At 34.4% G+C, this 26,278-nt stretch overlaps 1 protein-coding gene across 1 annotated transcript in view; it reads left to right on the plus strand.

Annotated features, from left to right (window-relative positions):
• The window catches only part of LOC129278993 (fibropellin-1-like), a 63,016-nt gene that overhangs the window by 21,098 nt on the left and 15,640 nt on the right, over positions 1-26,278 (plus strand). The window contains exons 7-11 of the mRNA XM_064111579.1: positions 1,139-1,249; positions 6,698-6,808; positions 12,235-12,345; positions 17,766-17,876; positions 23,683-23,793. Of these exons, the coding sequence (XP_063967649.1) occupies positions 1,139-1,249; positions 6,698-6,808; positions 12,235-12,345; positions 17,766-17,876; positions 23,683-23,793 (555 nt within the window). The remainder of the gene's footprint in view (positions 1-1,138; positions 1,250-6,697; positions 6,809-12,234; positions 12,346-17,765; positions 17,877-23,682; positions 23,794-26,278) is intronic.

The raw sequence follows: 26,278 nt of genomic DNA on the forward strand, positions 1-26,278 counted from the left end.
CCAAAAAAGACTTAATAAAAACGCCGTAAGGAGACATAGATTGTATATATATATATATATATATATATATATATATATATATATATATATATATATATATATATATATATATGTGTGTGTGTGTAAAGTTATACATGTACAACATGTTTATCTAAAAGTATCTGATCCAGCTGTTTATCTGTTTTATCTGTTTATCTGTTTTATCTGTTTATCTGTTTATCTGATCCAGCTGAAGCATGGCGGCTTGTCATTGTTCGGAACCCACCTTCACCTGACAAAGGAAATTATAATTGGTATAGTGTCGAAAATTTGTCTATCTGACGGTCAATCGGATCGGGGTCGCCCTAGCCACTAACCCGTCTCTGTGGTCTAGTGGTTAAGGCACCGGCGTTCAAAGCTGGGGGCCCGGGTTCGATTCCCGGCAGAGACATTTTTTCGGCATCACCAATTTTTCCAAAGGGTAGATAGCTCTGGGGAACCTTGATTTAAGCTACGCCTACCATTGTTCTCTTCATCCATTTCTTTACGATATATATATATATATATATATATATAATTGTCAAAATAGATCAGCGATACTTAATAGATAGACCTAGAATGACCTATAAAAGAGTTCTTGATTAAATGCAAAAGAAGCCAAGCCAGAGCTTAAAGGAGAAAACTAAGTTTTAAGTTAAGGGCTTACTTAGGCAGAAGATTTGCACATTGTGCACATCTCATGAACCTTCCAAGCAATCTGCAAAAAAAATTGTGTCAAAGAAACTATCTTGTGTTCTAGTCAAGTCAACGCTAAACTTTGACAGAATTAAGGACAATTACTTTTTCAAATAACCTGACATTTTGCGTTCGTTTTTTGCGATTCAAATTACTATTTTGGCTATTTTCAAACAGCCTTAACTCAAGACTATTTGTTGGAAATGGGGTGGTTGCTGAAAGATGTTGGTTAATAATCATTATTAGTTGGTCTCTGATAATGATATTATACGCTAATTGTATTCTCTGTATTATATCAAAAGGTTTATGTCAATATTGTTTTTTTAACACAGTCAGTGTGAGACTACACACCGTTGGTATACAATTTCGTGCCCCTTAATGCTGTTTTTAATACGTTCCTTTCTTCATGTTCTTTTTTTGAAAGCTTGTAACTCAAACCCGTGCCTTAACGGAGGAACGTGTACGGAGGAACTAGTTGGATATAACTGCTCGTGTGTCCAAGGATACGGTGGGACACATTGCGAAAAAAATTTAAGTAGGTTAATTGCAATGATACATTTTGCGTCATTTCATAGTTTTAGCTCTCGTACTTATTAGTCATTATCTCCTCTTGCTGCTTCCTCTTTTTTTCTTCTTCTTCTTACTCCATGTCCTCCTCCTTTTCTTCTTTCTCTTCTTCTTCCTCGTCTCCTTCTTTCTCCCCTTGGGCCTTCGAGTTGTAAAAAAGGCCAAGTTATATACATAAAGTCTTATGAAACCTTTTATTATTATTATTATTGTTATTGTTATTATTTTCTGTTATTGCTTGACCTGAAAATATTTATCTTATTATTCATTTTTTTATTCGGTTTAAACATAAATAAATGTACATGATACAGATGTACAAGGACCAAACTGATCATGCTTACAATAAGTAAAACTTACTGAAAATCAAGCAAGTAAAATATAAATGCATTCAATGAGAGAAGTACTATTAACGTTTTTAACGAAAACCAGTATAAGAGCAGAATTGTTATCATAGAAGTTATCAGATTGAATATCGATAGGGGCGTGTTGAGGCATTTTGAAACTGTTTTGTCAAAGTTCTAAATGTGTAGTAAAAAATCTAGTCTTGATTAAATGTTCACCACTTATAAACCTGAACAATATATATATATATATATATATATATATACAGTGCGTATCAAAAAAAGTTTACACTTTGAAAAAGCCCTGGGAATTAAAAAATATACAACATGTGGGTAATTTTTTTCACATACAATCTTGGGTTTGGGTCTCATTTATCCAATGAAAGTTAAAGTTTTGACAGAATGTTACACTTAAGTGAGCACTGTCCATTTTTGTAAAGCTCGCAGAAATCTGTTTGCACAGAAATGCTCGTTTTCACGCTGTGTAAAGGGGAAAGGGCGAAATCAACCTTACCCTGCAAAACATTTCTCATACATTTCCATTGCACTTTTAGTATATTGAAGTAAGCGGATACATTCAAGCATTTTGTAACAATTTTGCCACCCAAATTGAAATTTCAACACTTAGTAAGCACAGCCTTTACCCTTTTTTGTGCCAGCTGGATCTAATGACAAAACTGAATCTGAACAAAAGTTTATTTGAGACATCTCCAGCATTTTTCACTAAGTTTGTATCATTTAAAGTGGGTTTACATTTCATTTTTCATTTAATACTTTTTTCTCCACACTTTTTCCAAGCTTGACAGTGATTAACAAAATGAAAATGAAACCTAAGCCATTTCATGTAAATCACAGCTCAGCGTAAAGCAGATATCGTCACGGTGGCCTCGGTGTGTTGGGGAGTGGGGTGGGGCACAATGCACTCTTCGAAGTGTTTTGGGCTAGGAAACAAGTTTAAAAAGGTAAAAGATATCATCAAATCAATTTTACTATCTAATCCGCCGTGTACTTCATGATTAAGGTCTACTTTTATTCGCAAAACTATTTCTAAGTTCTGCGCAAATCATTTTTCACCAACTTTTCAAAAGTAAGTGGTGCTCACTCAAGCGGAAATATTTTTCGACATTTATATCGTCATTTGCTTAAATGGATCTGTACCAAAGTTAAAATGTGGAAAAATCTTTAGGATATTACAAATATGAAATTTTACAGGATTTTTGCTAAGTGTAAACTTTTTTTTGATACGCACTGTATATATATATCTGTGTGGGGTGGTTAATTGTTTGGACCAAAAAAATTGTGATAAAGACCCCCTTTTGGGCTAGGGCGGGGCAAAAAAAGCCATCCGCAGCTATCGAGCCAGTTTTTTTTGTCTCACCTGCATAGCAGTGTGAGACTATAGGCGCTGCTTTTCCGACGGAGGCGGCGGCGTCAACACCAAATCTTAACCGAAGGTTAAGTTTTTGAAATGACAGCATAACTTAAAATGTATATGGACCTAGGTCATGAAACTTTGGCAATAAGGTTGATCAAGTACTACTAAACATTCTGCCTGAGTTTCATGTCATATGACTAAGGTCAAAGGTCATTTGGGGTCAATGAACTTAGACCATGTTGGGGGAATCAACATCAAAATTTTAACCTAAGGTTAAGTTTTTGAAATGTCATCATAACTTAGAAAATATATGGACCTGGTTCATGAAACTTGAACATAAGGTTAATAAAGTTTCACTGAACATTCTGCATGAGTTTCACGTCACATGATCAAGGTCAAAGGTCATTTAGGGTCAATGAACTTTGGCCGAATTGGGGGTATCTGTTGAATTACTATCATAACTTTGAAATTTTATAGATCTCATTCATGAAACTTAGACATAATAGTAATCAAGTATCACTAAACATCCTGTGCAAGTGTCAGGTCACATGATTAAGGTCAAAAGTCATTTAGGATCAATGAACTTTGGCCAAATTGGGGGTATTTGTTGAATTACCATCATAACTTTGAAAGTATCTTGGTCTAGTTCATTAAACTTGGACATAAGAGTAATCAAGTATCACTGAACGACCTGTGCGCATTTCAGGTCACATGACCAAGGTCACAGGTCAATGAACATTGACCGAATGGGGGTATCTGTTGAATTACCATTATAACTTTGAATGTTTATTGATCTGATTCATGAAACTTTGACATAAGAGTGATCAAGTATCACTGAACATCCTGTGCGAGTTTCAGGTCACATGATCAAGGTCAAAGGTCATGTAAGGTCAATGAACTTTGGCCATGTTGGGACTATTTGTTGAATTACCACCATATCTCTGTAAGTGTATTGGTCTAGTTCATAAAACGTGGACATAAGAGTAACCAAGTATCACTGAACATCTTGTGCGAGTTATAGTAGTTTTCAAAGTCAGCACTGCTGCTATATTGAATCGCGTGATGCAGGTGAGACCGCCAGAGGCATTCCACTTGTTTTAATATGGGGGGCACTTATTTTACATTAAATATATATTTGTATGCATACTGATGTGGATTGAGCTTTCTCCAATCAGGATGGTGGGTGATTTCTTATTCACATTTTCCCCGATCGGCTGCCCAATGCTGATTTTTTTTTCTTTTAAGGGTTAGTCCGAACAGTGATCTCTTAACTTTATTCTAATAAACAAGATTGAATAATTCGAACGCGAGAAGCGAGCAAACTTTCATAGAAATTTCAGGAATTTGATCCTAAAAATTGAACATTCTTACCAATGTTATGAACAAGACGCATATGGAGCTAACTAATTTCTTTGAGCTCGAAGTGCAAGCTGATATTTTTGATAAACTGTCATAAAGAGGGATTTTAAGCAGTTTGTTCGAATTCATATAAAAGTAGGCTTATACATACTAATGGAAATAATGCGAGCACGCAGCGCCAGCTGATAATTTTTTATGATCAGACCTGAAAAGGAATATTTTAGAATTACACGGAATACATGCATAGAATAAGTGCTTCAAACGAACCTTATTTCATTTTCGGATCAACGAACCTTATTTCTTTTTCTGACTTAGGAACCTTCGGAATTACGACCCTTATTTCGTTTTCGGACTAACGAACCTTCAGAATTACGAACCTTATTTCGTTTTCGGACTAACGAACCTTCGGAATTATGAACCTTATTTCGTTTTCGGAATAACGAACCTTCGAAATGGCGAACCTTTGGAATTACGAACCTTTGGAAAAACAAACCTTCGGAATATTCGAAACTTCCGAATAAGGAAGCGTCGGAATTACAAATGTATGCGAGTTCTGGCTCCGCCTCTTTCGCAAAAGGTTCGGTCTTCAATATTCCGTTTGGCCAACGAAAAAGGAATTATCTAATCGTAGCTTGACGCCGGTGCGATCAGAAAAATCGTGTTTCTGATTTCGAAACCGAAAAGGGAAACGAGAAGGTGCGTTCAATTTTCTGTTTCATGCAGGCGAAACAGAAAAAGAAAACGACATTTTCAATTCAATTAGAATATGCAAAAACAGTCAAACGGAATAATGAACGCGTTTTTAATGTTTTTTCCGTTTTTACATATTTCATTATTGAATCAAAATATTGAAAATTACCGTTTTTCTGTTTTAGATCTCGAAAATAGAATCAATTTTCACTCAATATTTCGTTTTTTTTTTTCTTTGGAAATCAGAAAAACGAATTATCTAAAAGTACCTTGATTGAATTATTATCGAGTACCATCTTAACATTCCAGTGTCACAAAGTGTAGTTGCCATTGAAGGTGTTTCTCTGCCTTTGGCATTTGAAACCAATATAAGACGCTCAAACATATATTTTTTTAGATTTGCATTGAGTTTGAAAAGCACATTCTAAGCGCTTAAATATATATTTTGTCTAAATACATCAGTAATATTGTAAAGATAGATCAAGAATAACCTAAACAAGTACATGAAGTACTTGTCTGTAATAGAAGCTAATCTACTGTAGAGCTTAAAGAATAAAACTAGGTTTGAAGTTCGGAGCTAACTGGGGCTTAAGATTTGCACAATGTTCATATCTCAATGATTGTGTCAAAGAAACTCTCGTATCTTATTTTCTTGTCAACTTCTTGATGTGAAAATTTGACAGAATGAAGGACAATATCACTCTTTTGCATAAGCTAGCATGATTTTATATATTTTTTGGGCAATCTAAATGACTATATTGGCTATTTTCAAAAAACCTTACCAGATGACCTTTTGTTGGTTTTTGAGTGGCTGGTTCGCATTTCTATCTTCATGTTCTCTTTGAATTGATTTTGAAAAAAAGCACATTCTAAGCCGTAAAAAAAAAAAAATATATATATATATATATATATATATATATATATATATATATATATATATATATATATATAAATCAAAGAGTTCTGCGTCGGCGTCATAATGTAGAAACAAAAAAAGACTTAATAAAAACGCCGTAAGGAGACATAAATTGTATATATATATATATATATATATATATATATATACAATTGTCAAATTAGATCAGCGATACTTAATAGATAGACCTAGAATAACCTATAAAAGAGTTCTTGATTAAATGCAAAAGAAGCCGAGCCAGAGCTTAAAGGAGAAAACTAAGTTTTAAGTTAAGGGCTTACTTAGGCAGAAGATTTGCACATTGTGCACATCTCATGAAACTTCCAAGCAATCTGCAAAAAAAAATTGTGTCAAAGAAACTATCTTGCGTTCTAGTCAAGTCAACGGTAAACTTTGACAGAATTAAGGACAATTACTTTTTCAAATAACCTGACATTTTGCGTTCGTTTTTTGCGATTCAAATTACTATTTTGGCTATTTTCAAACAGCCTTAACTCAAGACTATTTGTTGGAAATGGGGCGGTTGCTGAAAGATGTTGGTTAATAATCATTATTAGTTGGTCTCTGATAATGATATTATACGCTAATTGTATTCTCTGTATTATATCAAAAGGTTTATGTCAATATTGTTTTTTTAACACAGTCAGTGTGAGACTACACACCGTTGGTATACAATTTCGTGCCCCTTAATGCTGTTTTTAATACGTTCCTTTCTTCATGTTCTTTTTTTGAAAGCTTGTAACTCAAACCCGTGCCTTAACGGAGGAACGTGTACGGAGGAACTAGTTGGATATAACTGCTCGTGTGTCCAAGGATACGGTGGGACACATTGCGAAGAAAATTTAAGTAGGTTTATTGCAATGATACATTTTGCGTCATTTCATAGTTTTAGCTCTCGTACTTATTAGTCATTATCTCCTCTTGCTGCTTCCTCTTTTTTTCTTCTTCTTCTTACTCCATGTCCTCCTCCTTTTCTTCTTCCTCTTCTCCTTCTTTCTCCCCTTGGGCCTTCGAGTTGTAAAAAAGGCCAAGTTATATACATAAAGTCTTATGAAACCTTTTATTATTATTATTATTATTGTTATTGTTATTATTTTCTGTTATTGCTTGACCTGGAAATATTTATCTTATTATTCATTTTTTAATTCGGTTTAAACATAAATAAATGTACATGATACAGATGTACAAGGACCAAACTGATCATGCTTACAATAAGTAAAACTTACTGAAAATCAAGCAAGTAAAATATAAATGCATTCAATGAGAGAAGTACTATTAACGTTTTTAACGAAAACCAGTATAAGAGCAGAATTGTTATCATAGAAGTTATCAGAATGAATATCGATAGGGGCGTGTTGAGGCATTTTGAAACTGTTTTGTCAAAGTTCTAAATGTCTAGTAAAAAATCTAGTCTTGATTAAATGTTCACCACTTATAAACCTGAACAATATATATATATATATATATATATATATACAGTGCGTATCAAAAAAAGTTTACACTTTGAAAAAGCCCTGGGAAATAAAAAATATACAACATGTGGGTAATTTTTTTCACATACAATCTTGGGTTTGGGTCTCATTTATCCAATGAAAGTTAAAGTTTTGACAGAATGTTACACTTAAGTGAGCACTGTCCATTTTTGTAAAGCTCGCAGAAATCTGTTTGCACAGAAATGCTCGTTTTCACGCTGTGTAAAGGGGAAAGGGCGAAATCAACCTTACCCTGCAAAACATTTCTCATACATTTCCATTGCACTTTTAGTATATTGAAGTAAGCGGATACATTCAAGCATTTTGTAACAATTTTGCCACCCAAATTGAAATTTCAACACATAGTAAGCACAGCCTTTACCCTTTTTTGTGCCAGCTGGATCTAATGACATAACTGAATCTGAACAAAAGTTTATTTGAGACATCTCCAGCATTTTTCACTAAGTTTGTATCATTTAAAGTGGGTTTACATTTCATTTTTCATTTAATACTTTTTTCTCCACACTTTTTCCAAGCTTGACAGTGATTAACAAAATGAAAATGAAACCTAAGCCATTTCATGTAAATCACAGCTCAGCGTAAAGCAGATATCGTCACCGTGGCCTCGGTGTGTTGGGGAGTGGGGTGGGGCACAATGCACTCTTTGAAGTGTTTTGGGCAAGGAAACAAGTTTAAAAAGGTAAAAGATATCATCAAATCAATTTTACTATCTAATCCGACGTGTACTTCATGATTAAGGTCTACTTTTATTCGCAAAACTATTTCTAAGTTCTGCGCAAATCATTTTTCACCAACTTTTCAAAAGTAAGTGGTGCTCACTCAAGCGGAAATATTTTTCGACATTTATATCGTCATTTGCTTAAATGGATCTGTACCAAAGTTAAAATGTGGAAAAATCTTTAGGATATTACAAATATGAAATTTTACAGGATTTTTGCTAAGTGTAAACTTTTTTTTGATACGCACTGTATATATATATCTGTGTGGGGTGGTTAATTGTTTGGACCAAAAAAATGGTGATAAAGACCCCCTTTTGGGCTAGGGCGGGGCAAAAAAAGCCATCCGCAGCTATCGAGCCAGTTTTTTTGTCTCACCTGCATAGCAGTGTGAGACTATAGGCGCTGCTTTTCCGACGGAGGCGGCGGCGTCAACACCAAATCTTAACCGAAGGTTAAGTTTTTGAAATGACAGCATAACTTAAAATGTATATGGACCTAGGTCATGAAACTTTGGCAATAAGGTTGATCAAGTATTACTAAACATTCTGCCTGAGTTTCATGTCATATGACCAAGGTCAAAGGTCATTTGGGGTCAATGAACTTAGACCATGTTGGGGGAATCAAAATCAAAATTTTAACCTAAGGTTAAGTTTTTGAAATGTCATCATAACTTAGAAAATATATGGACCTGGTTCATGAAACTTGAACATAAGGTTAATAAAGTTTCACTGAACATTCTGCATGAGTTTCACGTCACATGATCAAGGTCAAAGGTCATTTAGGGTCAATGAACTTTGGCCGAATTGGGGGTATCTGTTGAATTACTATCATAACTTTGAAATGTTATAGATCTCATTCATGAAACTTAGACATAATAGTAATCAAGTATCACTAAACATCCTGTGCAAGTGTCAGGTCACATGATTAAGGTCAAAAGTCATTTAGGATCAATGAACTTTGGCCAAATTGGGGGTATTTGTTGAATTACCATCATAACTTTGAAAGTATCTTGGTCTAGTTCATTAAACTTGGACATAAGAGTAATCAAGTATCACTGAACGACCTGTGCGCATTTCAGGTCACATGACCAAGGTCACAGGTCAATGAACATTGACCGAATGGGGGTATCTGTTGAATTACCATTATAACTTTGAATGTTTATTGATCTGATTCATGAAACTTTGACATAAGAGTGATCAAGTATCACTGAACATCCTGTGCGAGTTTCAGGTCACATGATCAAGGTCAAAGGTCATGTAAGGTCAATGAACTTTGGCCATGTTGGGACTATTTGTTGAATTACCACCATATCTCTGTAAGTGTATTGGTCTAGTTCATAAAACGTGGACATAAGAGTAACCAAGTATCACTGAACATCTTGTGCGAGTTATAGTAGTTTTCAAAGTCAGCACTGCTGCTATATTGAATCGCGTGATGCAGGTGAGACCGCCAGAGGCATTCCACTTGTTTTAATATGGGGGGCACTTATTTTACATTAAATTTATATTTGTATGCATACTGATGTGGATTGAGCTTTCTCCAATCAGGAGGGTGGGTGATTTCTTATTCACATTTTCCCCGATCGGCTGCCCAATGCTGATTTTTTTTTCTTTTAAGGGTTAGTCCGAACAGTGATCTCTTAACTTTATTCTAATAAACAAGATTGAATAATTCGAACGCGAGAAGCGAGCAAACTTTCATAGAAATTTCAGGAATTTGATCCTAAAAATTGAACATTCTTACCAATGTTATGAACAAGACGCATATGGAACTAACTAATTTCTTTGAGCTCGAAGTGCAAGCTGATATTTTTGATAAACTGTCATAAAGAGGGATTTTAAGCAGTTTGTTCGAATTCATATAAAAGTAGGCTTATACATACTAATGGAAATAATGCGAGCACGCAGCGCCAGCTGATAATTTTTTATGATCAGACCTGAAAAGGAATATTTTAGAATTACACGGAATACATGCATAGAATAAGTGCTTCAAACGAACCTTATTTCATTTTCGGATCAACGAACCTTATTTCTTTTTCTGACTTAGGAACCTTCGGAATTACGACCCTTATTTCGTTTTCGGACTAACGAACCTTCAGAATTACGAACCTTATTTCGTTTTCGGACTAACGAACCTTCGGAATTATGAACCTTATTTCGTTTTCGGAATAACGAACCTTCGAAATGGCGAACCTTTGGAATTACGAACCTTTGGAAAAACAAACCTTCGGAATATTCGAAACTTCCGAATAAGGAAGCGTCGGAATTACAAATGTATGCGAGTTCTGGCTCCGCCTCTTTCGCAAAAGGTTCGGTCTTCAATATTCCGTTTGGCCAACGAAAAAGGAATTATCTAATCGTAGCTTGACGCCGGTGCGATCAGAAAAATCGTGTTTCTGATTTCGAAACCGAAAAGGGAAACGAGAAGGTGCGTTCAATTTTCTGTTTCATGCAGGCGAAACAGAAAAAGAAAACGACATTTTCAATTCAATTAGAATATGCAAAAACAGTCAAACGGAATAATGAACGCGTTTTTAATGTTTTTTCCGTTTTTACATATTTCATTCTTGAATCAAAATATTGAAAATTACCGTTTTTCTGTTTTAGATCTCGAAAATAGAATCAATTTTCACTCAATATTTCGGTTTTTTTTTTCTTTGGAAATCAGAAAAACGAATTATCTAAAAGTACCTTGATTGAATTATTATCGAGTACCATCTTAACATTCCAGTGTCACAAAGTGTAGTTGCCATTGAAGGTGTTTCTCTGCCTTTGGCATTTGAAACCAATATAAGACGCTCAAACATATATTTTTTTAGATTTGCATTGAGTTTGAAAAGCACATTCTAAGCGCTTAAATATATATTTTGTCTAAATACATCAGTAATATTGTAAAGATAGATCAAGAATAACCTAAACAAGTACATGAAGTACTTGTCTGTAATAGAAGCTAATCTACTGTAGAGCTTAAAGAATAAAACTAGGTTTGAAGTTCGGAGCTAACTGGGGCTTAAGATTTGCACAATGTTCATATCTCAATGATTGTGTCAAAGAAACTCTCGTATCTTATTTTCTTGTCAACTTCTTGATGTGAAAATTTGACAGAATGAAGGACAATATCACTCTTTTGCATAAGCTAGCATGATTTTATATATTTTTGGGGCAATCTAAATGACTATATTGGCTATTTTCAAAAAACCTTACCAGATGACCTTTTGTTGGTTTTTGAGTGGCTGGTTCGCATTTCTATCTTCATGTTCTCTTTGAATTGATTTTGAAAAAAAGCACATTCTAAGCCGTAAAAAAAAAAAAATATATATATATATATATATATATATATATATATATATATATATAAATCAAAGAGTTCTGCGTCGGCGTCATAATGTAGAAACAAAAAAAGACTTAATAAAAACGCCGTAAGGAGACATAAATTGTATATATATATATATATATATATATATATATATATATACAATTGTCAAATTAGATCAGCGATACTTAATAGATAGACCTAGAATAACCTATAAAAGAGTTCTTGATTAAATGCAAAAGAAGCCGAGCCAGAGCTTAAAGGAGAAAACTAAGTTTTAAGTTAAGGGCTTACTTAGGCAGAAGATTTGCACATTGTGCACATCTCATGAAACTTCCAAGCAATCTGCAAAAAAAAATTGTGTCAAAGAAACTATCTTGCGTTCTAGTCAAGTCAACGGTAAACTTTGACAGAATTAAGGACAATTACTTTTTCAAATAACCTGACATTTTGCGTTCGTTTTTTGCGATTCAAATTACTATTTTGGCTATTTTCAAACAGCCTTAACTCAAGACTATTTGTTGGAAATGGGGCGGTTGCTGAAAGATGTTGGTTAATAATCATTATTAGTTGGTCTCTGATAATGATATTATACGCTAATTGTATTCTCTGTATTATATCAAAAGGTTTATGTCAATATTGTTTTTTTAACACAGTCAGTGTGAGACTACACACCGTTGGTATACAATTTCGTGCCCCTTAATGCTGTTTTTAATACGTTCCTTTCTTCATGTTCTTTTTTTGAAAGCTTGTAACTCAAACCCGTGCCTTAACGGAGGAACGTGTACGGAGGAACTAGTTGGATATAACTGCTCGTGTGTCCAAGGATACGGTGGGACACATTGCGAAGAAAATTTAAGTAGGTTTATTGCAATGATACATTTTGCGTCATTTCATAGTTTTAGCTCTCGTACTTATTAGTCATTATCTCCTCTTGCTGCTTCCTCTTTTTTTCTTCTTCTTCTTACTCCATGTCCTCCTCCTTTTCTTCTTTCTCTTCTTCTTCCTCTTCTCCTTCTTTCTCCCCTTGGGCCTTCGAGTTTTAAAAAAGGCCAAGTTATATACATAAAGTCTTATGAAACCTTTTATTATTATTATTATTATTGTTATTGTTATTATTTTCTGTTATTGCTTGACCTGGAAATATTTATCTTATTATTCATTTTTTAATTCGGTTTAAACATAAATAAATGGACATGATACAGATGTACAAGGACCAAACTGATCATGCTTACAATAAGTAAAACTTACTGAAAATCAAGCAAGTAAAATATAAATGCATTCAATGAGAGAAGTACTATTAACGTTTTTAACGAAAACCAGTATAAGAGCAGAATTGTTATCATAGAAGTTATCAGAATGAATATCGATAGGGGCGTGTTGAGGCATTTTGAAACTGTTTTGTCAAAGTTCTAAATGTCTAGTAAAAAATCTAGTCTTGATCAAATGTTCACCACTTATAAACCTGAACAATATATATATATATATATATATATATACAGTGCGTATCAAAAAAAGTTTACACTTTGAAAAAGCCCTGGGAATTAAAAAATATACAACATGTGGGTAATTTTTTTCACATACAATCTTGGGTTTGGGTCTCATTTATCCAATGAAAGTTAAAGTTTTGACAGAATGTTACACTTAAGTGAGCACTGTCCATTTTTGTAAAGCTCGCAGAAATCTGTTTGCACAGAAATGCTCGTTTTCACGCTGTGTAAAGGGGAAAGGGCGAAATCAACCTTACCCTGCAAAACATTTCTCATACATTTCCATTGCACTTTTAGTATATTGAAGTAAGCGGATACATTCAAGCATTTTGTAACAATTTTGCCACCCAAATTGAAATTTCAACACTTAGTAAGCACAGCCTTTACCCTTTTTTGTGCCAGCTGGATCTAATGACATAACTGAATCTGAACAAAAGTTTATTTGAGACATCTCCAGCATTTTTCACTAAGTTTGTATCATTTAAAGTGGGTTTACATTTCATTTTTCATTTAATACTTTTTTCTCCACACTTTTTCCAAGCTTGACAGTGATTAACAAAATGAAAATGAAACCTAAGCCATTTCATGTAAATCACAGCTCAGCGTAAAGCAGATATCGTCACGGTGGCCTCGGTGTGTTGGGGAGTGGGGTGGGGCACAATGCACTCTTTGAAGTGTTTTGGGCAAGGAAACAAGTTTAAAAAGGTAAAAGATATCATCAAATCAATTTTACTATCTAATCCGACGTGTACTTCATGATTAAGGTCTACTTTTATTCGCAAAACTATTTCTAAGTTCTGCGCAAATCATTTTTCACCAACTTTTCAAAAGTAAGTGGTGCTCACTCAAGCGGAAATATTTTTCGACATTTATATCGTCATTTGCTTAAATGGATCTGTACCAAAGTTAAAATGTGGAAAAATCTTTAGGATATTACAAATATGAAATTTTACAGGATTTTTGCTAAGTGTAAACTTTTTTTTGATACGCACTGTATATATATATCTGTGTGGGGTGGTTAATTGTTTGGACTAAAAAATGGTGATAAAGACCCCCTTTTGGGCTAGGGCGGGGCAAAAAAAGCCATCCGCAGCTATCGAGCCAGTTTTTTTTGTCTCACCTGCATAGCAGTGTGAGACTATAGGCGCTGCTTTTCCGACGGAGGCGGCGGCGTCAACACCAAATCTTAACCGAAGGTTAAGTTTTTGAAATGACAGCATAACTTAAAATGTATATGGACCTAGGTCATGAAACTTTGGCAATAAGGTTGATCAAGTATTACTAAACATTCTGCCTGAGTTTCATGTCATATGACCAAGGTCAAAGGTCATTTGGGGTCAATGAACTTAGACCATGTTGGGGGAATCAACATCAAAATTTTAACCTAAGGTTAAGTTTTTGAAATGTCATCATAACTTAGAAAATATATGGACCTGGTTCATGAAACTTGAACATAAGGTTAATAAAGTTTCACTGAACATTCTGCATGAGTTTCACGTCACATGATCAAGGTCAAAGGTCATTTAGGGTCAATGAACTTTGGCCGAATTGGGGGTATCTGTTGAATTACTATCATAACTTTGAAATTTTATAGATCTCATTCATGAAACTTAGACATAATAGTAATCAAGTATCACTAAACATCCTGTGCAAGTGTCAGGTCACATGATTAAGGTCAAAAGTCATTTAGGATCAATGAACTTTGGCCAAATTGGGGGTATTTGTTGAATTACCATCATAACTTTGAAAGTATCTTGGTCTAGTTCATTAAACTTGGACATAAGAGTAATCAAGTATCACTGAACGACCTGTGCGCATTTCAGGTCACATGACCAAGGTCACAGGTCAATGAACATTGACCGAATGGGGGTATCTGTTGAATTACCATTATAACTTTGAATGTTTATTGATCTGATTCATGAAACTTTGACATAAGAGTGATCAAGTATCACTGAACATCCTGTGCGAGTTTCAGGTCACATGATCAAGGTCAAAGGTCATGTAAGGTCAATGAACTTTGGCCATGTTGGGACTATTTGTTGAATTACCACCATATCTCTGTAAGTGTATTGGTCTAGTTCATAAAACGTGGACATAAGAGTAACCAAGTATCACTGAACATCTTGTGCGAGTTATAGTAGTTTTCAAAGTCAGCACTGCTGCTATATTGAATCGCGTGATGCAGGTGAGACCGCCAGAGGCATTCCACTTGTTTTAATATGGGGGGCACTTATTTTACATTAAATTTATATTTGTATGCATACTGATGTGGATTGAGCTTTCTCCAATCAGGAGGGTGGGTGATTTTTTATTCACATTTTCCCCGATCGGCTGCCCAATGCTGATTTTTTTTTCTTTTAAGGGTTAGTCCGAACAGTGATCTCTTAACTTTATTCTAATAAACAAGATTGAATAATTCGAACGCGAGAAGCGAGCAAACTTTCATAGAAATTTCAGGAATTTGATCCTAAAAATTGAACATTCTTACCAATGTTATGAACAAGACGCATATGGAACTAACTAATTTCTTTGAGCTCGAAGTGCAAGCTGATATTTTTGATAAACTGTCATAAAGAGGGAATTTAAGCAGTTTGTTCGAATTCATATAAAAGTAGGCTTATACATACTAATGGAAATAATGCGAGCACGCAGCGCCAGCTGATAATTTTTTATGATCAGACCTGAAAAGGAATATTTTAGAATTACACGGAATACATGCATAGAATAAGTGCTTCAAACGAACCTTATTTCATTTTCGGATCAACGAACCTTATTTCTTTTTCTGACTTAGGAACCTTCGGAATTACGACCCTTATTTCGTTTTCGGACTAACGAACCTTCAGAATTACGAACCTTATTTCGTTTTCGGACTAACGAACCTTCGGAATTATGAACCTTATTTCGTTTTCGGAATAACGAACCTTCGAAATGGCGAACCTTTGGAATTACGAACCTTTGGAAAAACAAACCTTCGGAATATTCGAAACTTCCGAATAAGGAAGCGTCGGAATTACAAATGTATGCGAGTTCTGGCTCCGCCTCTTTCGCAAAAGGTTCGGTCTTCAATATTCCGTTTGGCCAACGAAAAAGGAATTATCTAATCGTAGCTTGACGCCGGTGCGATCAGAAAAATCGTGTTTCTGATTTCGAAACCGAAAAGGGAAACGAGAAGGTGCGTTCAATTTTCTGTTTCATGCAGGCGAAACAGAAAAAGAAAACGACATTTTCAATTCAATTAGAATATGCAAAAACAGTCAAACGGAATAATGAACGCGTTTTTAATGTTTTTTCCGTTTTTACATATTTCATTCTTGAATCAAAATATTGAAAATTACCGTTTTTTTGTTTTAGATCTCGAAAATAGAATCAATTTTCACTCAATATTTCGGTTTTTTTTTTTCTTTGGAAATCAGAAAAACGAATTATCTAAAAGTACCTTGATTGAATTATTATCGAGTACCATCTTAACATTCCAGTGTCACAAAGTGTAGTTGCCATTGAACGTGTTTGTCTGCCTTTGGCATCTGAAACCAATATAAGACGCCAAAAAATATATATTTTTTAGATTTGCATTGAGTTTGAAAAGCACATTCTAAGCACTTAAATATATAACTTTTCAAAATACATTAGTAATATTGTAAAGATAGATCAAGAATAACCTAAACAAGTACATGAAGTACTTGTCTGTAATAGAAGCTAATCTACTGTAGAGCTTAAGGATTAAAACTAGGTTTGAAGTTCGGAGCTAATTGGGGCATACGATTTACACAATGTTCATATCTCAATGATTGTGTCAAAGAAACTCTCGTATCTTATTTTCTTGTCAACTTCTTGATGTGAAAATTTGACAGAATGAAGGACAAGATCACTCTTTTGCATAAGCTAGCATGATTTTATATATTTTTGGGGCAATCTAAATGACTATATTGGCTATTTTCAAAAAACCTTACCAGATGACCTTTTGTTGGTTTTTGAGTGGCTGGTTCGCATTTCTATCTTCATGTTCTCTTTGAATTGATTTTGAAAAAAAGCACATTCTAAGCCGTAAAAAAAAAAAAATATATATATATATATATATATATATAAATCAAAGAGTTCTGCGTCGGCGTCATAATGTAGAAACAAAAAAAGACTTAATAAAAACGCCGTAAGGAGACATAAATTGTATATATATATATATATATATATATATATATATATATACAATTGTCAAATTAGATCAGCGATACTTAATAGATAGACCTAGAATAACCTATAAAAGAGTTCTTGATTAAATGCAAAAGAAGCCGAGCCAGAGCTTAAAGGAGAAAACTAAGTTTTAAGTTAAGGGCTTACTTAGGCAGAAGATTTGCACATTGTGCACATCTCATGAAACTTCCAAGCAATCTGCAAAAAAAAATTGTGTCAAAGAAACTATCTTGCGTTCTAGTCAAGTCAACGGTAAACTTTGACAGAATTAAGGACAATTACTTTTTCAAATAACCTGACATTTTGCGTTCGTTTTTTGCGATTCAAATTACTATTTTGGCTATTTTCAAACAGCCTTAACTCAAGACTATTTGTTGGAAATGGGGCGGTTGCTGAAAGATGTTGGTTAATAATCATTATTAGTTGGTCTCTGATAATGATATTATACGCTAATTGTATTCTCTGTATTATATCAAAAGGTTTATGTCAATATTGTTTTTTTAACACAGTCAGTGTGAGACTACACACCGTTGGTATACAATTTCGTGCCCCTTAATGCTGTTTTTAATACGTTCCTTTCTTCATGTTCTTTTTTTGAAAGCTTGTAACTCAAACCCGTGCCTTAACGGAGGAACGTGTACGGAGGAACTAGTTGGATATAACTGCTCGTGTGTCCAAGGATACGGTGGGACACATTGCGAAGAAAATTTAAGTAGGTTTATTGCAATGATACATTTTGCGTCATTTCATAGTTTTAGCTCTCGTACTTATTAGTCATTATCTCCTCTTGCTGCTTCCTCTTTTTTTCTTCTTCTTCTTACTCCATGTCCTCCTCCTTTTCTTCTTTCTCTTCTTCTTCCTCTTCTCCTTCTTTCTCCCCTTGGGCCTTCGAGTTGTAAAAAAGGCCAAGTTATATACATAAAGTCTTATGAAACCTTTTATTATTATTATTATTATTGTTATTGTTATTATTTTCTGTTATTGCTTGACCTGGAAATATTTATCTTATTATTCATTTTTTAATTCGGTTTAAACATAAATAAATGTACATGATACAGATGTACAAGGACCAAACTGATCATGCTTACAATAAGTAAAACTTACTGAAAATCAAGCAAGTAAAATATAAATGCATTCAATGAGAGAAGTACTATTAACGTTTTTAACGAAAACCAGTATAAGAGCAGAATTGTTATCATAGAAGTTATCAGAATGAATATCGATAGGGGCGTGTTGAGGCATTTTGAAACTGTTTTGTCAAAGTTCTAAATGTCTAGTAAAAAATCTAGTCTTGATTAAATGTTCACCACTTATAAACCTGAACAATATATATATATATATATATATATATATACAGTGCGTATCAAAAAAAGTTTACACTTTGAAAAAGCCCTGGGAATTAAAAAATATACAACATGTGGGTAATGTTTTTCACATACAATCTTGGGTTTGGGTCTCATTTATCCAATGAAAGTTAAAGTTTTGACAGAATGTTACACTTAAGTGAGCACTGTCCATTTTTGTAAAGCTCGCAGAAATCTGTTTGCACAGAAATGCTCGTTTTCACGCTGTGTAAAGGGGAAAGGGCGAAATCAACCTTACCCTGCAAAACATTTCTCATACATTTCCATTGCACTTTTAGTATATTGAAGTAAGCGGATACATTCAAGCATTTTGTAACAATTTTGCCACCCAAATTGAAATTTCAACACTTAGTAAGCACAGCCTTTACCCTTTTTTGTGCCAGCTGGATCTAATGACATAACTGAATCTGAACAAAAGTTTATTTGAGACATCTCCAGCATTTTTCACTAAGTTTGTATCATTTAAAGTGGGTTTACATTTCATTTTTCATTTAATACTTTTTTCTCCACACTTTTTCCAAGCTTGACAGTGATTAACAAAATGAAAATGAAACCTAAGCCATTTCATGTAAATCACAGCTCAGCGTAAAGCAGATATCGTCACGGTGGCCTCGGTGTGTTGGGGAGTGGGGTGGGGCACAATGCACTCTTTGAAGTGTTTTGGGCAAGGAAACAAGTTTAAAAAGGTAAAAGATATCATCAAATCAATTTTACTATCTAATCCGACGTGTACTTCATGATTAAGGTCTACTTTTATTCGCAAAACTATTTCTAAGTTCTGCGCAAATCATTTTTCACCAACTTTTCAAAAGTAAGTGGTGCTCACTCAAGCGGAAATATTTTTCGACATTTATATCGTCATTTGCTTAAATGGATCTGTACCAAAGTTAAAATGTGGAAAAATCTTTAGGATATTACAAATATGAAATTTTACAGGATTTTTGCTAAGTGTAAACTTTTTTTTGATACGCACTGTATATATATATCTGTGTGGGGTGGTTAATTGTTTGGACCAAAAAATGGTGATAAAGACCCCCTTTTGGGCTAGGGCGGGGCAAAAAAAGCCATCCGCAGCTATCGAGCCAGTTTTTTTTGTCTCACCTGCATAGCAGTGTGAGACTATAGGCGCTGCTTTTCCGACGGAGGCGGCGGCGTCAACACCAAATCTTAACCGAAGGTTAAGTTTTTGAAATGACAGCATAACTTAAAATGTATATGGACCTAGGTCATGAAACTTTGGCAATAAGGTTGATCAAGTATTACTAAACATTCTGCCTGAGTTTCATGTCATATGACCAAGGTCAAAGGTCATTTGGGGTCAATGAACTTAGACCATGTTGGGGGAATCAACATCAAAATTTTAACCTAAGGTTAAGTTTTTGAAATGTCATCATAACTTAGAAAATATATGGACCTGGTTCATGAAACTTGAACATAAGGTTAATAAAGTTTCACTGAACATTCTGCCTGAGTTTCATGTCATATGACCAAGCAGTGGCGTACCGTGGGTCATGGCATTGGGGGGGCACCAGCAAAAATTTCGAGTCACTTAGTGAGCGCGCGAAGCGCGCTCTGTTGCCAGGTAAACTGACATAATAGAGGTATTTTACGGACATCCAGTGCCATTAAACGGATATGTATTTCACTGGTTTTGATATTAAGACCAAAAAAGGGACATTATAAGCAAGTTTTTTGTAGTCATGATACGTACCTGTCTCGCTAAACAAAAATGCGAGCGCGAAGCGCGAGCTGAAAATTTTGTATATACTGACCCCAAACAGGGACATTTTAAGGACTATATTTTAGGAATCCATCAAGAGTATAAATATCTAACCACAGTCATATAATGCTAGTGTCACGCTTTGCTGATTTGGTTAGAATTACATCTAAATACACGAAGTCATTGTAAACATGATTAACATACGCATCTCACTAATCAATTATTGCGAGCGCTAGTTGAAAATTTAGGAAATTCAGACCAGCGTTTTGAGGCCTGTTTGTTGGAATTAATGAAGACCATACGTATTTCGCTAACCAAATGATGCGAGCGCGTAGCGCGAGCTGAAATTTGTGTATATATTGACCCCAAACATGGATATTTTAAGGACTATTTTTAGGAATACATATATCACCATAGTCATCTAATGCGAGTGCCAATCGCTTGCTGATTTTGTTAGAATTAAATCTAAACACATGAAGCACTTTTTGAAGTCATTGTAATCATGATTATACGCATCTCACTTATCAAATACTGCGAGCGTGAAGCGCGAGCTTAAAATTTAGGAAAATCAGACCTGAAGAGAAGCATTCTAAGGCTTGTTTGTAAGAATTCACTAAGACCGCATGTATTTCACTAACCAAATGATGCGAGCGCGGAGCGCGAGCTGAAAATTTTGGTATTCAGATCAGAAAAAAATTTAAGGACTGATTTTAGGAATTCATGAAGAGCAGACATCTCACCAATCCACTAATGCGAACGTAAGCACGGACAGGAAATGTTTTATACTAAGACCTTAAAATGGTGCAATCACTTTAAGTAGTTATGAAGAAGAAACATACAGCTGTATGTCATTACAAAAAAAAACAATACATCGAATTGCTAGGAAATATATTTGGTGTATATTGACTTGAAAACGGGAGGTTTTAGTACAACTGAATTATATATCTCGTTAAACAGTCTATGCGAGCACCAGAAAAAATGAAGACATATAGGACCTCAGCAAACTAATGTTTCATATAGTATGAAAAAAATGTTTCTTGTGTAATATAACATAACATGTAATATAACATAACATAATATAGTATAGCATTATAATGGACAATAATTTCTCCTTTCCCACTACGTTTCTCTTCCTCTCTCCCTCTTTTTCTCCTTTTCCGTTTTTTTTTTGGCCAGCCGATTGGGGGGGCACGTGCCCCCCATGCCCCCCCGTAGTTACGCCAATGTGACCAAGGTCAAAGGTCATTTGGGGTCAATGAACTTAGACCATGTTGGGGGAATCAACATCAAAATCTTAACCTAAGGTTAAGTTTTTGAAATGTCATCATAACTTAGAAAATATATGAACCTGGTTCATGAAACTTGAACATAAGTTTAATAAAGTTTCACTGAACATTCTGCATGAGTTTCACGTCTGATCAAGGTCAAAGGTCATTTAGGGTCAATGAACTTTGGCAAAATTGGGGGTATTTGTTGAATTACCATCATAACTTTGAAAGTATCTTGGTCTAGTTCATTAAACTTGGACATAAGAGTAATCAAGTATCACTGAACGACCTGTGTGCATTTCAGGTCACATGACCAAGGTCACAGGTCAATGAACATTGGCCGAATGGGGGTATCTGTTGAATTACCATCATAACTTTGAATGTTTATTGATCTGATTCATGAAACTTTGACATAAGAGTGATCAAGTATCACTGAACATCCTGTGCGAGTTTCAGGTCACATGATCAAGGTCAAAGGTCATGTAAGGTCAATGAACTTTGGCCATGTTGGGACTATTTGTTGAATTACCACCATATCTCTGTAAGTGTATTGGTCTAGTTCATAAAACGTGGACATAAGAGTAACCAAGTATCACTGAACATCTTGTGCGAGTTATAGTAGTTTTCAAAGTCAGCACTGCTGCTATATTGAATCGCGTGATGCAGGTGAGACCGCCAGAGGCATTCCACTTGTTTTAATATGGGGGGCACTTATTTGACATTAAATTTATATTTTTATGCATACTGATGTGGATTGAGCTTTCTCCAATCAGGAGGGTGGGTGATTTTTTATTCACATTTTCCCCGATCGGCTGCCCAATGCTGATTTTTTTTTTCTTTTAAGGGTTGGTCCGAACAGTGATCTCTTAACTTTATTCTAATAAACAAGATTGAATAATTCGAACGCGAGAAGCGAGCAAACTTTCATAGAAATTTCAGGAATTTGATCCTAAAAATTGAACATTCTTACCAATGTTATGAACAAGACGCATATGGAACTAACTAATTTCTTTGAGCTCGAAGTGCAAGATGATATTTTTGATAAACTGTCATAAAGAGGGATTTTAAGCAGTTTGTTCGAATTCATATAAAAGTAGGCTTATACATACTAATGGAAATAATGCGAGCACGCAGCGCCAGCTGAAAATTTTTATGATCAGACCTGAAAAGGAATTTTTTATAATTACACGGAATACATGCATAGAATAAGTGCTTCAAACTTTGCATAAGCTAGCATGATTTTATTTATTTTTGGGGCAATCTAAATGACTATATTGGCTATTTTCAAAAAAAATTACCAGATGACCTTTTGTTGGTTTTTGAGTGGCTGGTTCGCATTTCTATCTTCATGTTCTCTTTGAATTGATTTTGAAAAAAAAAGCACATTCTAAGCCGTAAAATATATATATATATATATATATATATATATATATATATATAAAAATTAAAGAGTTCTGCGTCGGCGTCATAATGTAGAAACCAAAAAAGACTTAATAAAAACGCCGTAAGGAGACATAAATTGTATATATATATATATATATATATATATATATATATATATATATATATATATAATTGTCAAAATAGATCAGCGATACTTAATAGATAGACCTAGAATAACCTATAAAAGAGTTCTTGATTAAATGCAAAAGAAGCCGAGCCAGAGCTTAAAGGAGAAAACTAAGTTTTAAGTTAAGGGCTTACTTAGGCAGAAGATTTGCACATTGTGCACATACCATGAAACTTCCAAGCAATCTGCAAAAAAAAATATATTGTGTCAAAGAAACTATCTTGTAATTAATCAACTCAACGGTAAACTTTGACAGAATTAAGGACAATTACTCTTTCAAATAACCTGACATTTTGGGTTCGTTTTTTGCGATTCAAATTACTATTTTGGCTATTTTCAAACAGCCTTACCTTAACTCAAGACTATTTGTTAAAAATGGGGTGGTTGCTGAAAGATGTTGGTTAATAATCATTATTAGTTGGTCTCTGATAATGATATTATACGCTAATTGTATTCTCTGTATTATATCAAAAGGTTTATGTCAATATTGTTTTTTTAACACAGTCAGTGTGAGACTACACACCGTTGGTATACAATTTCGTGCCCCTTAATGCTGTTTTTAATACGTTCCTTTCTTCATGTTCTTTTTTTGAAAGCTTGTAACTCAAACCCGTGCCTTAACGGAGGAACGTGTACGGAGGAACTAGTTGGATATAACTGCTCGTGTGTCCAAGGATACGGTGGGACACATTGCGAAAAAAATTTAAGTAGGTTTATTGCAATGATACATTTTGCGTCATTTCATAGTTTTAGCTCTCGTACTTATTAGTCATTATCTCCTCTTGCTGCTTCCTCTTTTTTTTCTTCTTCTTCTTACTCCATGTCCTCCTCCTTTTCTTCTTTCTCTTCTTCTTCCTCGTCTCCTTCTTTCTCCCCTTGGGCCTTCGAGTTGTAAAAAAGGCCAAGTTATATACATAAAGTCTTATGAAACCTTTTATTATTATTATTATTTTCTGTTATTGCTTGACCTGCAAATATTTATCTTATTATTCATTTTTTTATTCGGTTTAAACATAAATAAATGTACATGATACAAATGTACAAGGACCAAACTGAATATGCTTACAGTAAGTAAAACTTACTGAAAATCAAGCAAGTAAAATATAAATGCATTCAATGGGAGAACTACTATTAACGTTTTTAACGAAAACCAGTATAAGAGCAGAATAGTTATTATAGAAGTTATCAGATTGAATATCGATAGGGGCGTGTTGAGGCATTTTGAAACTGTTTTGTCAAAGTTCTAAATGTCTAGTAAAAAATCTAGTCTTGATTAAATGTTCACCACTTTAATAAACCTGAACAATATGTATATATATATATATATATATATATCTGTGCGGGGGTGGTTAATTGTTTGGACAAAAAAAAGGTGATAAAGACCCCCTTTTGGGGCTAGGGCGGAGCAAAAAAAACCATCCGCAGCTATCGAGCCAGTTTTTTGTCTCACCTGCATAGCAGTGTGAGACTAAAGGCGCTGCTTTTCCGACGGCGGCGGCGGCGGCGTCAACACCAAATTTTAACCGAAGGTTAAGTTTTTGAAATGACAGCATAACTTAAAAAGTATATGGACCTTGTTCATGAAACTTGGCCATTAGATTAATATTACTAAACATTCTGCTTGAGTTTCATGTCATATGACCAAGATCAAAGGTCATTTGGGGTCAATGAACTTAGACCATGTTGGGGGAATCAACATCAAAATCTTACCCTAAGGTTAAGTTTTTGAAATGTCATCATAACTTAGAAAATATATGGACCTAGTTCATGAAACTTATACATAAGGTTAATAAAGTATCACTGAACATTCTGCATGAGTTTCACGTCACATGACCAAGGTCAAAGGTCATTTAGGGTCAATTAACTTTGGCCGAATTGGGGGTATCTGTTGAATTACTATCATAACTTTGAAAGTTTATGGATCTGATTCATGAAACTTGGACATAAGAGTGATCAAGTATCACTGAACGACCTGTGCGCATTTCAGTTCACATGACCAAGGTCACAGGTCAATGAACATTGGCCGAATGGGGGTATCTGTTGAATTACCATCATAACTTTGAATGTTTATTGATCTGATTCATGAAACTTTGACATAAGAGTGATCAAGTATCACTGAACATCCTGTGCGAGTTTCAGGTCACATGATCAAGGTCAAAGGTCATGTAAGGTCAATGAACTTTGGCCATGTTGGGACTATTTGTTGAATTACCACCATATCTCTGTAAGTGTATAGGTCTAGTTCATAAAACGTGGACATAAGAGTAACCAAGTATCACTGAACATCTTGTGCGAGTTATAGTAGTTTTCAAAGTCAGCACTGCTGCTATATTGAATCGCGTGATGCAGGTGAGACCGCCAGAGGCATTCCACTTGTTTTAATATGGGGGGCACTTATTTGACATTAAATTTATATTTGTATGCATACTGATGTGGATTGAGCTTTCTCCAATCAGGAGGGTGGGTGATTTTTTATTCACATTTTCCCCGATCGGCTGCCCAATGCTGATTTTTTTTTCTTTTAAGGGTTAGTCCGAACAGTGATCTCTTAACTTTATTCTAATAAACAAGATTGAATAATTCGAACGCGAGAAGCGAGCAAACTTTCATAGAAATTTCAGGAATTTGATCCTAAAAATTGAACATTCTTACCAATGTTATGAACAAGACGCATATGGAACTAACTAATTTCTTTGAGCTCGAAGTGCAAGCTGATATTTTTGATTAACTGTAATAAAGAGGGATTTTAAGCAGTTTGTTCGAATTCATATAAAAGTAGGCTTATACATACTAATGGAAATAATGCGAGCACGCAGCGCCAGCTGAAAATTTTTTATGATCAGACCTGAAAAGGAATTTTTTATAATTACACGGAATACATGCATAGAATAAGTGCTTCAAACTTTGCATAAGCTAGCATGATTTTATTTTGTTTTTGGGGCAATCTAAATGACTATATTGGCTATTTTCAAAAAAACTTACCAGATGACCTTTTGTTGGTTTTTGAGTGGCTGGTTCGCATTTCTATCTTCATGTTCTCTTTGAATTGATTTTGAAAAAAAAGCACATTCTAAGCCGTAAATATATATATATATATATATATATATATATATATATATATATATATATATATATATATATATATATAAATTAAAGAGTTCTGCGTCGGCGTCATAATGTAGAAACCAAAAA

Source organism: Lytechinus pictus, chromosome 16 (genome assembly GCF_037042905.1).
Source record: "Lytechinus pictus isolate F3 Inbred chromosome 16, Lp3.0, whole genome shotgun sequence".
NCBI lineage: Eukaryota > Metazoa > Echinodermata > Echinoidea > Temnopleuroida > Toxopneustidae > Lytechinus > Lytechinus pictus.